At 45.5% G+C, this 13996-nt stretch overlaps 3 protein-coding genes across 3 annotated transcripts; 1 reads left to right on the top strand and 2 right to left on the bottom strand.

Moving 5' to 3' along the window:
• Positions 1-1159: 1159 nt before the first annotated feature.
• On the top strand, positions 1160-4576 carry PHATRDRAFT_40611 (predicted protein; the record flags this gene model as incomplete). Its single annotated transcript, XM_002184580.1, has 1 exon — positions 1160-4576. The coding sequence occupies one exon, from the start codon at positions 1160-1162 to the stop codon at positions 4574-4576; it is 3417 nt and encodes a 1138-aa protein (XP_002184616.1).
• A 3294-nt stretch (positions 4577-7870) lies between these two features.
• Positions 7871-8443, bottom strand: PHATRDRAFT_40610 (predicted protein; the record flags this gene model as incomplete). Its single annotated transcript, XM_002184508.1, has 1 exon — positions 7871-8443. The coding sequence occupies one exon, from the start codon at positions 8441-8443 to the stop codon at positions 7871-7873; it is 573 nt and encodes a 190-aa protein (XP_002184544.1).
• A 3685-nt stretch (positions 8444-12128) lies between these two features.
• Positions 12129-12823, bottom strand: PHATRDRAFT_49815 (predicted protein). Its single transcript, XM_002184507.1, has one exon. The coding sequence runs from the start codon at positions 12726-12728 to the stop codon at positions 12207-12209; it is 522 nt and encodes a 173-aa protein (XP_002184543.1). The 5' UTR covers positions 12729-12823; the 3' UTR covers positions 12129-12206.
• Positions 12824-13996: the final 1173 nt, after the last annotated feature.

Below are 13996 nucleotides of genomic sequence, written 5' to 3'. Positions count from 1 at the left end.
AACATAGGAGATACGATTGCGGGGACAAAAGAGGTACCACGAACCACATGGTGGGATTGAACAAGATCCTATACTCACCATAGGTATCGTGCAAGGAACTTATAGTTCCGAAAGTATATATACATGTGAAAGAAAGGTTGCCTGTTGAGATTATGGCAGCTGTGGAAGATCAAAGATTCGATGGCATTTTGTGGGATTGTTCACTGGACTGAACAACAGATTGACTAGTTTGTAGAAGGTAATCACCCACTCATTGTTTTAGAAATTCTTTGATCCAAATATTGCATTATAGCATAGGTCCTCGCATCCGCTGTCTAACCCGTGGGGAGCGTCGTCAGCGAGTGAGTTTTACAGTCCCTAAGCTTGCTTAGGTGTATCGCAGGTCGTTCGTCATAACGCCCACCTTTGTTTACCACACACTGTCATAACAGCGATCCGTCCTCGGTTGTGCTTTGGTAGTACTCCCTAACAGATTAACAGTCTTGACAGCACGTCAAACCACTGCTGCCCATTGCACAGTTGTTTGTGGTAAACACATCTTGAGGTCTTCGCTCAAGACGGTTTCCGAACTTCGTACTTGGCGTACATTGTTTGCTCACTAACTGCCGACATCTTTTGTTTGTTACATCAAGTATCAGAGGTGCCACCTTAAGTGGGGTATTTATCGGCTTGTGTAACGCATTGGTTGGAAGCTGCTACCCTACTTCCTCACGGTAACTGGTATTGAGAACCCACTAGTACTGCTTCAGGGTTTGTCAATAAGTTTTCGTGGCCTCCCTACTTCCTCGGAATCACTGGTGTCGAGAACCCCTTGGAGTCTTTAGGGTTCGTCGACAAGTTGTTTCGTGACTACGGGTTACTCTGGTTGAGTGAGGTAGAAATACCAATAGGCTCAAGGACTTGAACCCTGATTCCGGTTGGGACGGACTTACTACCCGGCGTAAAGTAGTACGGGGGGGCTAATCAAACCCTCGTCAGTCCCCGAGGACACTGCCTACGGAGGTAGAAGTGAGTGTACCAGTGCTAGCTTCGTTCACTGGTGTAGGGTCATTTAACGAAGTCCGCTATAACAAAACAGCGAAGGACCCGAACCCATAATTAGATATTTTCTTTTGAGAACCCCAAGAAACCTTTTATTGATTCGGCTATCCAGCCCACCATGGTACCGGCCACCAGGCAAATGACTAGCGGAGCTGCTTACTCGCATTTTTTGGATAATGTATTTTCACTTCCTCAAGGGCACCCAATCCGACTTAGTTTCGAACAACAAGGGTATAATTCTGTTGATGATCTCCTCAGTATTTTTGAGAACAAACTAGATGCCCTTGGATATGTGCCTCCAGCGAGTCCTGACACCCATGAAGACCCTCAGTGGACCCCATTGCTCATGGCGCACCGACAGATCCTTCGTCATTTCCTGCGTTGGCAGGCATCACTTGAACGGCAAAAGGGAAGTCCTTTGGAAAATTCGGAGCTTGTTGCATTGACTAGTGGAGATTTCATTTTATACCGACGCTCAGCACTCGGACAAGTCTCTAATGTTCCGGCCACCATCAGTCCTTCTCTGAACAACCAGTTAAGTACGTCCACGAAAGCTCGATCGGCAGTCGACGAATTCAAGCGAGGAGTCAAGCGTGACAAGACCCACTATCCTATCCTTAAGGACGACCGATACTGGGACAATTTCTACCGGTCTTTCGTGGTCACCGCGGTATCCCATAACGTCGAAAAGGTACTTGACCCATCCTATGCACCGACGGACCCCTCAGAGAAGTCTCTCTTTGAGCAACAGAAGAAATTTGTGTACTCTGCTTTGGAACATACACTTCAGACAGATATGGGGAAAAACCTTGTTCGCGAACATAGTTTTGACTTCAATGCTCAAGAAGTTTTCCGTAAGGTTGTCAAGCACTACACAGAGTCTGCCAGTGCCAAGATTGGGTCCTCCAACACTTTGGCCTACCTCACTACGGCAAAATATGGCACATCCTGGACAGGAACGGCGGAAGGGTTCATCCTTCACTGGAAGAACCATCTTCGCATCTACAATGATATGGTTCCTATGGCAGAGCAGTTGCCTAAACAGCTTTGCCTCAGTTTGCTTGAAAACGCTGTACACGACATCCCTGAACTCCGCCAGGTCAAGATCACCGCTACTTTAGACTTAGCTAAAGGAGGCACTCCCCTCAACTACGAAGGTTACCTGAGTCTATTGCTTGCATCTGCTTCTCTATACGATAAAGGGAACAACCTTTCCAATTCTCGTAGTGTCAAGAGCAAGCGTAGCGCCTTTCTGACCGACCTCTCGTATGATCAACCGGACTTCACCGAAGACAATGGAATTGACTATGATATTGATCTCTCTCCTGCAGTGATCTATGAGGCCAATACTCACAACCGCAAAGTCAGTCCATCTGGCCACCGTAATCGCGATCCGGCAACCAATCGAGAGCGTCCGTATATCCCTCGCGAGATGTGGAATCAGCTTTCAGATGATGCCAAAGCCATTCTCCAAGGCCTGTCCGCACCCGACAAAGGCCCTACTCGATCCGGCGATGTCTCGCAACGTGCGTTGGAAGCGAATACCCACGCCAAGATATCGAACGATAATGGCGAGTTCAACCGTAGCGAACCAGACAACCAGCAAGCTGAAGCATTCCATGACTGTGATCAAACGACGGAGCTCCTTGCACACTTGACTGACCGTGTGAGTCACATGGGAGACGGCGATATCCAAAAAGTCCTTGCTGCATCCCGCCGTACACCAATCAATTGTACCCAGTCATCGGACAATCGACAACAGTCTGTTCAACTCAACGTTCTGGAATATCAAGTCTCTCGTCATTCCGTTGAGAACAAAACTGCTGCTCTAGTCGATCGAGGTGCCAACGGTGGACTTGCTGGCTGTGATGTCAAAGTTGTGAACAAGACAGGACGGTCTGCTAGTATAACGGGTATCAACGAGCATACCCTGTCAGATTTGGATATTGTCACTGCCGCTGGGTTTGTCGAGTCTCACAAAGGCCCTATCATTGTGATTATGCACCAATACGCCTATCTTGGCAAGGGAAAGACCATCCACTCCAGTGCCCAACTTGAGCATTACCGAAACACAGTCGAAGACCGGTCTCGCAATGTTGGAGGACAACAGCGGATTGTTACCTTGGATGATTATATCATTCCTCTTCATGTTCGACAAGGCCTCCCGTATATGGATATGCGACAGCCTACCGATAGCGAGTTCGAATCTCTTCCGCATGTTGTGTTGACTTCCGATATTGACTGGGACCCTTCTATTCTAGACAATGAAGTTGACATGGTGAACGACTGGTACGATGCAATGCAAGATCTTCCGGGCAATGCCTATGTTGAACCACGATTTGACAACACAGGCCAATACCTCCACCGCCATATAGCGTACTATGATCTCGATCGTGAGGACGCTATTGATTGCATTATCCAGTGTCGTAAGCACAATGTCAAACGCAATGAACGGGATTATGAAGCATTACGTCCCTGCTTGGGATGGGTATCCGGTGACACTGTCCGAAAAACCATCATGGCTACGACACAGTACGCTCGCGAAGTCTACAATGCACCGCTACGAAAGCACTTCAAATCGCGATTCCCGGCTCTAAATGTGCATCGGCGCAACGAGGCTGTTGCAACGGATACTATCTGGTCAGACACACCTGCTGTTGACAACGGAGCCAAGTTTGCACAACTGTTTGTGGGGAGACGTTCCTTAGTCACCGATATTTATCCCATGAAAACAGACAAGGAGTTCGTCAATGCCCTTGAAGACAATATTCGCCATCGTGGAGCTATGGATAAACTTCTGAGTGATCGAGCCCAAGTCGAAATCAGTAAGAAGGTTGCTGATATTACACGAGCCTACAACATTGACCAATGGCAAAGTGAACCTCATCATCAACATCAAAATTTTGCCGAACGCCGTATTGCTACTATTGAAGCTAATACCAATAGCGTTCTTAACAAAACCGGTGCTCCTGATTCCACTTGGCTCTTGTGCATTGCCTACATCTGCTATGTCTTCAACCATTTGTCCCATGAATCTTTGCACGATCGTACACCGCTCGAAATCCTTCTTGGTAGCACCCCTGATATCAGCGTACTTCTCCAGTTTCATTTTTGGGAACCGGTGTACTACCGTATCGAAGATCCATCTTTCCCTTCCGATGGTACCGAAAAGAGCGGTCGCTTTGTTGGCATTGCTGAATCTGTTGGGGATGCTCTCACTTACAAAATCCTCACAGACGACACCAACAAGATCTTATACCGCTCTAGTGTGCGTTCCGCATTGAAATCCGGAGAAATCAACCTACGCCTTACGACACAGGATGGGGAGAGTAATTCTAAGCCTATCAACTTTGTCAAGTCGCGTAGAACTGAAAACAAAAATTCCTATGCCTTAAAGGATCTACCCGGTTTCACCCCTGAGGACCTTATTGGACGCACGTTCCTAACCGATACTCAGGATGATGGGGAGCGTTTTCGTGCACGTATCACAAGGAAAATCTTAGATCCCGACAAGCCCTCTGATGTGCGTTTTTAGTCGAAATCAATGATGGCGAGTATGATGAAATTCTTGCCTACAACGAAATTCTAGATAAACTTGAAACTGATCTAGACAAAGAATTGCATGATACTGATCGACAATGGCGTTTTAAGGACATCGTCGCGCACCAAGGCCCCCTATCTACGAACAATGAGAATTACAAAGGCTCTAAATACAACGTTCTTGGTAACTGGGAAACTGGGGAGTCTACCTATGAACCCCTTGATGTCATACGGGCCGACGATCCTGTTACTTGTGCTGCCTATGCTAAACGCCAAGGTCTACTAGATACTCCAGGATGGAAACAGTTTAAACGGCTCGCAACTAGAGAAAAGAAGTTTCAACGGCTAGTTAACCAAGCTCGACTCCATTCTACTAGGCATTCACCTGTCTTCAAGTTTGGGTACCAGATCCCTCGTGACCACAAGGAGGCGGTAGCTATTGATAAGTTGAATAGAAATAGCAAATGGCAGGAGGCTGAAAACATTGAAAGGACTCAGCTCCATGAGTATAACACCTTCATTGACAGAGGTAAAGCTGTTATACACGGTAAACATGTGTCGAATGCACCAGAAGGGTTCAAGAAGATCAGAATCCATACAGTATATGATGTCAAGCACAATGGAAGGCACAAGGCCAGGATGGTAGCTGGCGGACATCTTACTCCTGTACCTCTTGAAAGTGTGTATTCTGGAGTTGTCTCGCTACGAAGCTTGCGTATTGTTGTATTCCTAGCTGAACTCAACAGTCTAAAGCTATGGGGAGCAGACATAGGGAATGCATACCTGGAAGCCAAGACCAAAGAAAAGGTCTTTGTTGTAGCTGGTCCGGAATTTGCTGAGCTAGAAGGACACATTCTTGTTATCAACAAGGCACTGTATGGTCTCAGGAGCAGTGGACTCCGATGGCATGAGAGATTTGCGGACACCCTTCGGGACCTTGGGTTCACAGCAAGCAAGGCTGACTCGGATGTCTGGATACGAGCCAATGGTAGAGTATACGAGTACATTGCGGTCTGGGTTGACGACATCGCCGTTGCAGCTCACAGTCCTGGAGATATCATTGATCAGCTCAAGGAGCGACACAAGTACAAGCTCAAAGGTGTTGGTCCTCTTGAATACCACTTGGGATGTACTTTTGAGCGAGACAAGGACGGCACTCTTTCATACCACCCAAAGAAATATATTGCACGTATGATGGAGCAGTATGAGAGGATGTATGGTGAACAGCCCAAGATGTATGTGTCCCCACTAGAGAAAGGAGACCATCCGGAACTAGATGCTACATCGGAACTCAGTGAAGACGGGATAAAGCAGTACCAGTCACTCATTGGGAGCTTGCAATGGCTCATCACACTAGGTTGATTTGATATAGCCACTGCTGTTATGAGTATGTCAAGATTTCGAGTGGCACCCCGTGAAGGACATCTTGATCGACTCAAGAGGATGTACGGTTACGTCAAGAAGATGAAGAATGGTGCTATTCGGGTTCGTACTGATGAGCCCGACTACTCAGAACTACCGGACAAGCGTCATAGCTGGGCAACTTCTGTATACGGGGATGTCAAAGAACTTCTTATCTTCCTCATGATGCACCAACGGCACTTGGAAAGCATGTCACTCTAACAAGCTACGTTGATGCAAACCTATACCACGACATGGTAACAGGTCGTTCTGTGACAGGAGTCCTCCATCTTATCAACAAAACTCCCTTTGAATGGTTCTCAAAGCGTCAGGCTACTGTTGAGACTGCCACCTATGGGTCTGAGTTTGTTGCAGCTCGGATTGCAGTTGAGCAAATCATGGACATCCGTACTACCCTCCGTTACCTTGGAGTACCAGTGACAGGAAAGACAATCTTGTTTGGTGACAACCAGTCAGTGATTACTAGCTCAACAGAACCTCAGTTGCCCATAAACAAGCGTCATAATGCATTGTCTTATCATCGCGTTCGTGAGGCAATTGCAGCAGGAGTTGTTGATTTCCAGAAAATCTTGGGAGCCGAAAACGTGGCAGATGTGCTCAGTAAGCACTGGGGTTTTCAACAGGCATGGCCAGTCCTTAAGCCACTCTTGTTCTGGCAAGGTGATACATCAAATTGTGAGGTGAAGACTTTCAAGACCACCAAGCAGGCTGATGGGGAGTGTTACGGTATGCCTCCTTGCGACATGTCTCATGGACATGATTCGCCTAACATGGATGTCGCAAGTGTGAATCAAAACTATGCACATGGAGTTAAGGAGGCGCGCACAGAAATATTGTCAGCCTTATTTCGTGGCCACGTGGACTCACAATAAAGGGTGCATTTGTACGATTGCTATGTTTCCGGGGGCGCATGTGTTTAGTCCTTACTTGTCAGTTTACAAGACCAAGGTACAGTGAAATACGATCGAAACATAGGAGATACGATTGCGGGGACAAAAGAGGTACCACGAACCACATGGTGGGATTGAACAAGATCCTATACTCACCATAGGTATCGTGCAAGGAACTTATAGTTCCGAAAGTATATATACATGTGAAAGAAAGGTTGCCTGTTGAGATTATGGCAGCTGTGGAAGATCAAAGATTCGATGGCATTTTGTGGGATTGTTCACTGGACTGAACAACAGATTGACTAGTTTGTAGAAGGTAATCACCCACTCATTGTTTTAGAAATTCTTTGATCCAAATATTGCATTATAGCATAGGTCCTCGCATCCGCTGTCTAACCCGTGGGGAGCGTCGTCAGCGAGTGAGTTTTACAGTCCCTAAGCTTGCTTAGGTGTATCGCAGGTCGTTCGTCATAATGCCCACCTTTGTTTACCACACACTGTCATAACAGCAATCCGTCCTCGGTTGTGCTTTGGTAGTACTCCGTAACATGCTGATTGCGTCGTCTAGATTCTGAGCACTTAGGATCCTTTGAGAATAGGTAACACCATTTGGGATTGCCTCACAAACTTGAAGGTATGACAATGAGTTATGCTGTTTGTTGATGAGACAAAGAACTCCTGTCACAGAATGCCATGTTATCATATCGTGATAAATGCGTCTCCCATCATGCTTGATATTGTACACCATATGGATGACTTGAACAGCAGCCTTTCCCTTCTCAGTAGAAGTGTTATACTCATGGAACTTAGCCCTTTCGAAACTCCCATCATTCTGCTGAATGCTATTATCATTGGTCCTGTCAATAGCTACAGCTTTGTTGGGGTCATACGGAAGTTGGGATCCAGTTTTGAAGGTAGGAGAATGCCTAACAGACTTGAGGCTCTCTTGGCTAGGTAGCTCTTGAAACCTTTCAACTCTAGTCCTGACTATTGGTTGGCAAAGTTTCTCCAATCAGATTGTCAGGAGTGGAATCAGGTAAACCCTTTAAGACACAGGAATTTTTGCTTTTGATTCTATGCAACTTGGCAAAGTTGATGGGCTTAGAACAATCCTCCCCATCCTGTGGTGTAAGGCCCTTCCTGGTGACACCAAGGGTAGAAGCTGATGGCATAAGGGATGCAGCTGAGGCTTTCTTGATTGCAGATTGTCGGTAACAAGTAAAATCCGCTTTGGTCAATGCAGCAAGTTCCGAATTCTCCAAAAAACTCCCCTTTTCCCATTCAAGCAATACTTGCCAGTCAAAGAAAGCCTGCAGAAGCCAACAGTGTCCAAGCTTCATGGGCATCCGTCGTGGAAGTAAGTTGCTTTCGTCAGCAGGTGTGGGTGAAAAAGTGAGGGCATCAATGCCATCTTCAAGAAAACTGAAAAAATCCTCCATAGATTCAATGCTCTGCTGCGAAAAACATAAACGGATTGGGTGATCTTCGGAGAGCACAAACACATTGTCCAGAATGTGCATGAGGACCGTCTTGCTAGGAACAGGTGGCATGCTAGAGCAAGCAAGAACTTTGTTGGTGTCATTGGGAAGTATCTCTTCCAATGTTGATTGTTGGTACTGAGCGAAATCCTGGTCGGTCAATGTAACAAGCTCCGGATACTTCAAGCTGCTTCCCTTTTGATGCCAAAGAGATGCTTGCCAATGCAGGAAGTGTCAAAGAATCTGATGGTGTGCAGGGGACAAAGGGGACCATTGAGGGTTCTTGTTGAATCTAAGAGTAGCAGGGCAAAAATATCCAAAGGTACTGAGATCATCTTCAAATATGCCAAAGAGGTCCTCCATAGATTCAAAACCTTGTTGCATAAGAAAAAGTCGAATCGGATGCTCCTGGGAGAGCAAGAACACATTGTCTAAGAAGTGCGCGCAGACATCCTCACTGGTCAACACCATGATGGGCTAGGTAGCCAGAGCAATATGAGAATGCTTGAGGTTCTCAAAACATTAAACAGCTTATGTGTTTGGGTCCTTTGCTGTTTTGTTATTGCGGACTTCGTTGAATGACCCCACACCAGTGAACAAAGCTAGCACTGGCACAATCAATTCTACCTCCGTAGGTAGTGTCTGTTACGCTTGCACGCATACGCAAACTGTCGAGGGTTTGATTGGCCCCCCATACTATTTTACGCTGGGTAGTAAGCCCATCCCAACCAGAATCAGGGTTGGAGTCTTTTTTGTTCCTATTGGTATTTCTACCTCACCCAACCAGAGCAACCCGTAATCACGGAACAACTTGCCAACAAACCCTGAAGACTCCAAGGGGTTTTTGGCACCAGCAATTCCGAGGAAGTAGGGAGGCAACGAAAACTTACCTACAAAACCTTCTCAGTACAAGTTTACGTGAGGGGATGGGGATGCGGCTTCCAAACAATGTGTCGCACAAGCCGATAAAGACCACCTTAAGTGATACCTCTGGCACTTATACACCACAAAAGAATGTCAGTGGTTTGTTACCAAAAATGTACACCACGTACAAATTTGGAAACAATCTTAAGTAAAACTCAAGAAAAATGTTTACCACAAAACACTGTACAGTTGGCAGCAGTGGTTTGATGGGCTGTCAAGACTGTTAATCTCTCATGTAGTACAACCAATGTACGTACGTAGGACAGTAACGCTGTTTGACAGTGCGTGGTAAACACAGGTTGGGCATTATGACAAACGACCTGCAATACACCTAAGCAAACCTAGGGACTGTTAAACTCATTTGCTGACGACGCTCCCCACGGGTTAGACAGTGGATACGAGGACCTATCCTATTACGCAATATTTGGATCAAAGAATTTCTAAAACAATGAGAAGAAGATTACATTCTATAAACTAGTCAATCTTGCAAAGTCTGTTCAATCCAGTGAACAGTCTTACCAAAAACATAGCTAATCTTGAATCTTCCCACATGTGCATAAAACCTGTAAATATAAATCCCATATAGAATCCCATGGTGAGTAATGAATCTTGCTCCTTACTTGTCATGTGATTTGTGAGACTGGTTTTGTGTCTTTTCCTAACTGCCATGTGTATGTATCCTGTATTGATGACTCCAGGATACAAATGACTTTTGTATGTAATGCGAATATGGTGAATTTGCGCAATATGGCCGACACAAACTCCACACGTGACACGTAAACGCCGCGCCCATCGGATTGGCTCACACTTGCGTTTTCCTTACTAAGTGGCATACATCCGAGGGACATGTTGCAAGGTAGTGTACCGTGACAGTTGCCTTTCCTAGTGCAACATTTATTGACAAAGGTGGTATGGCTAAATGTTGGATATGCAGCACTAACTCAGGAACTGAACCATCAAAATGGCTCAAAAGGCAATTCATAGCTGGGCAAAGAAACTTTTTGAAGAAAGTGTTGGCTCCACTGGTCAGAGGCTGGGGCCATTCTTCTCAACCTAGCCACAGTATCTTCTTAGTTATGCTCAACATACTTAATTGTCGCAAGGGTAAATCATTCTTCTTGGAACAATTTTTTGGAGATTTGGCTTGGACAGTCAGTTCTGCTGTCTCTGCAATGATGGAAGCCTTTAGCAATGCCCTGGGTTGGATTTTGTTCACAGATATGGTATCTAACACACTACCATTTTTGTTCAGGTTCCGAAGTTTCTCTAGTACAAGCTGGTCAACTGATAAAGTATAGCCACGCAATACTGCAATTTGCCACTAAGGTGAGCAATTGTCATAGCTATTGTTGTTGGAACATTCAACTAGCATAGTGCCTAGCTCTGAATATTGGCCATGTTTGCCAGCCTTATTACTGTCCCAGTTGTTGTCTGTACGACACTGCGGATAGAGGCAATGTTTTTTGGGTCATTACCGAAATATCATTTGCGAAGGCAGTGCGAAGTGACACGTGTATGCATCTAAGGATGCAGCAACTGTGACACGCAAGACAACATGTCTTGCCAACCAAGAAATCATCTTTACATAAGCAATTTTCTCTATTATGGTTGTCCCTTGAGAGGTAAAGAAAATACCTTCTATTTCCATTCTCTCTGGGTCAGCATTTGGCAATTGCTGAATCTGCCTCCAGCAATATTGAACAGTTGGGCTGCTGGCATCAAGACTGGACACCCTGGATATAGAATATTGACAATCACAATCAATCCATACAAACACCATCAAGCTACTGCCAGTAGGTCCATCTTTCATCAACAATCCTTTTTGATGTCCTTGTTGACTAAAATCAATCTCAAAGATAATTAATTGGGAAGTGCTTTGTTGCACTCCTGGCAATGCCAATAATTCCCAAAACCTATTTGTCTCAACTCCAAAACAGCACCAACAGAAGCAAAATAGGATCAACCATACAAATTCATTTGTCCATGCCAAAGGAGTAACTAGCTCTTTGAGACTCCTTGTCCCAAGCAAAAGATGATTTCTGCTTGGACCACCCTCATCCCCTTTTTCCCAAGCAGTCTTTGACTTCACAATCTCTGGCTTTCAATCTGAGGTAATATGGCAACATACATAGGCAGCCCCCTGATTAATCCACCCCCCCCCCCCCCCCCCCCCCTGCCCATACCAGCAGGAGATTGACTCTTCAACAAATTTATGTGCAAGGGCAGAATTTGCAGTTACTTCAATAATCATTGTTGATGGCTACAAAGCCATCAACAAGTTTCCATCTATACCTCTGCAAACTCATACCTTCTGGATGCTCAGGAGGCTGCTCACTCCAGCAAGGACCATATATCATGAAACCACCATTGTGACATTCCTGTCTGTCCAAAGCATGGTGTAGGAATATACTCTGATAGTGTATTTGTGGACCACAGCTGGGATTGGCTTGTGTACTCAATTGACTATTTCAAAAAATCAAAGGAGCTCTCCAATAGTAATGATGTGCTTGTTCTGATACACAAGAGCATTATTTGTTAGCTGATACATAGCTTTTTGGGTGGAAACAATTCAGCCTTGAGTACTTTCTGCCAATATCAGAGTTTGGACCCATGACTTTGCCAATAGGTGTGGAAACACCAAAGTCTTTGATTGGCACACTGCCATTTGTATTCTCCTTTTAAGAGGACAACAGTAGCCCAGACACTCTAGAGAATGATTCAGACTTGACATGCAGGATTTATTGACATGAAGTTGATGTTACAGTTGACCAGTAATAACACTAGCAAATAGGGCTCTCTAGAGCTACTCTAGGGTAGTGAAACGACATTAGTTGTCAGCAGTTGTTCCAATCCTATTGGATTTAAAATAAAGAATTGCGCAATAACTAGCTGTAAGCCGGTTTTACTTTGCTTATTTCCCAAATCTCCCTAAGAGATTCGTCGCCTGGCTCGCGAGGCTTCCTGTTCCAGTGCCGTCCGTCTGGGATGCAGAACTACCAGATTCAGCCATCGCATCACTAGAAGCCGCCGGAACATTGAGATAAGACGATATATCGACACCGGCTTTCTCGTGAACAAATTTTGCAACCATGGGTAGAAACGACATCATCTGCTTTGAATCGATTCCCATACTCGACAAAAGCGCGAGCATCTGGGCTGGATTTTTAACCCCGCCACTAGTACCTCCCCCTCCTCCGGATCCAATCATCCCCATGGCACTCTGTAAAAGGCCTCCAGTGCCATTGTCTCTAGACTTTACATCGGCATCGGTTTCGGAGGCTAGCTGCTCCGCTTCCGGAAGGGCCTGAGAAATCTTCGTGAAGTCTTCGTTGGGAATGTTGCTCTTGAGGAGGCTCAAAACCGCTCCTAGAGAGCTTTTTCCCTCATCCTGGCTAAGACCAGCTGCCTGGGCCTGCTGCATAAGTTGCTCCATTCTTTGATGGACGTAATTGAATGCAGGCTTGGCTATCCGAGTTCACAGTCAGCAAACCTCACAAATTTTTTTTGGTGAGATTTCGAGACCGACAGTGAGGGAAAGGTATGACAATCAATCCCGTGAAGCAAATCCGTCAGGACTTTGACAGGGAGAGGCAGGAGTGCCAGCTAAATATCTAGCTTTTTCGGCCATGGGTACCAAAAACGGACGGAGTATCGTGATGAGCAGGCGTACTGCGAATAACCGCACATAGGTAGCTTGTGTGCGGTGAGGTTGAAACCTTGTCAGCAGCTATTTGCAGCTTCCCGACACTAAAGTGATATACTTAACAAACTCTTGTCATATCTATGTCCGATAATAAAATATATCTATATGAGTGAATTCGATGGGTGTCTCAAACATTATGATAGTGTTATAGTTGGCTCGTGCGAGCTTCTCCGCTCCGTGGAGCGGAGAAGTGTATTGGATTGTGAGTCACTTAACGGGACTGATGTCTCCGCTCCACAGAGCGGAAATAAAAAAGATCCTATTAGAACCCCCACTTTCCACGTCACGGTATGAAGTTTGGAATCCTTTTAGAAAACTGCAACGATAACCGACTAGAATCGCACTAGAATAGCACAAGATCACTAGTGTAGTTACGAAACAGAGCAAAACACAAATTATACCATTATCTGCCTGAGCAGACCAGTCTTAGTCTAACGTACATATGACAGACGCTTGACATGGGGGTTTTCTAGTCCCCTCACATTGGAACTATGACACACATAGGACGATGTGTCCCCTCAAAACCAAAACGGGAAAAATAGAGGCACACACACACGACGCTGCACGCAATATAACAAATGCAATGCAATTTGTCCCAACCAGAATGACGGTCGAGAACGGGAAAGTCGGCAAACCCTTCAATAAACCAATGTCACCACAAAATTTGCCGTATGAGTTCTTGACGTTTCGGAGCAGGCTGGACCTTTGTAAGAACATCAGCCAAATTTGTATCCGTAGGTTCATACGCAATCTTGATAACTTTCGCGGCAACACATTCACGAACAAAGTGATATGCAATGGCATTACTCTTCTTCTTCAACATCGACTCCGGAGCTGTAGTATTATAAACCACAGACATATTGTCGCACAAAACTCTTGCAGCACCGTGGATAGGAATACCCATCATACGTAGCTTGTATCATAGACCTTGAATCATCTCAGTAGCGGTCTTAAGTGCAACAAATTCGCTTCCAAAAGTAGAGGTCTCGACAGAATTC

The sequence above is a fragment of the Phaeodactylum tricornutum genome, chromosome 24 (assembly GCF_000150955.2).
Source record: "Phaeodactylum tricornutum CCAP 1055/1 chromosome 24, whole genome shotgun sequence".
NCBI classification, from domain to species: domain Eukaryota; phylum Bacillariophyta; class Bacillariophyceae; order Surirellales; family Neidiaceae; genus Phaeodactylum; species Phaeodactylum tricornutum.
The sequence above is the reverse complement of the archived record's forward strand: the minus strand, read 5'-3'. Positions and strand labels throughout refer to the sequence as shown.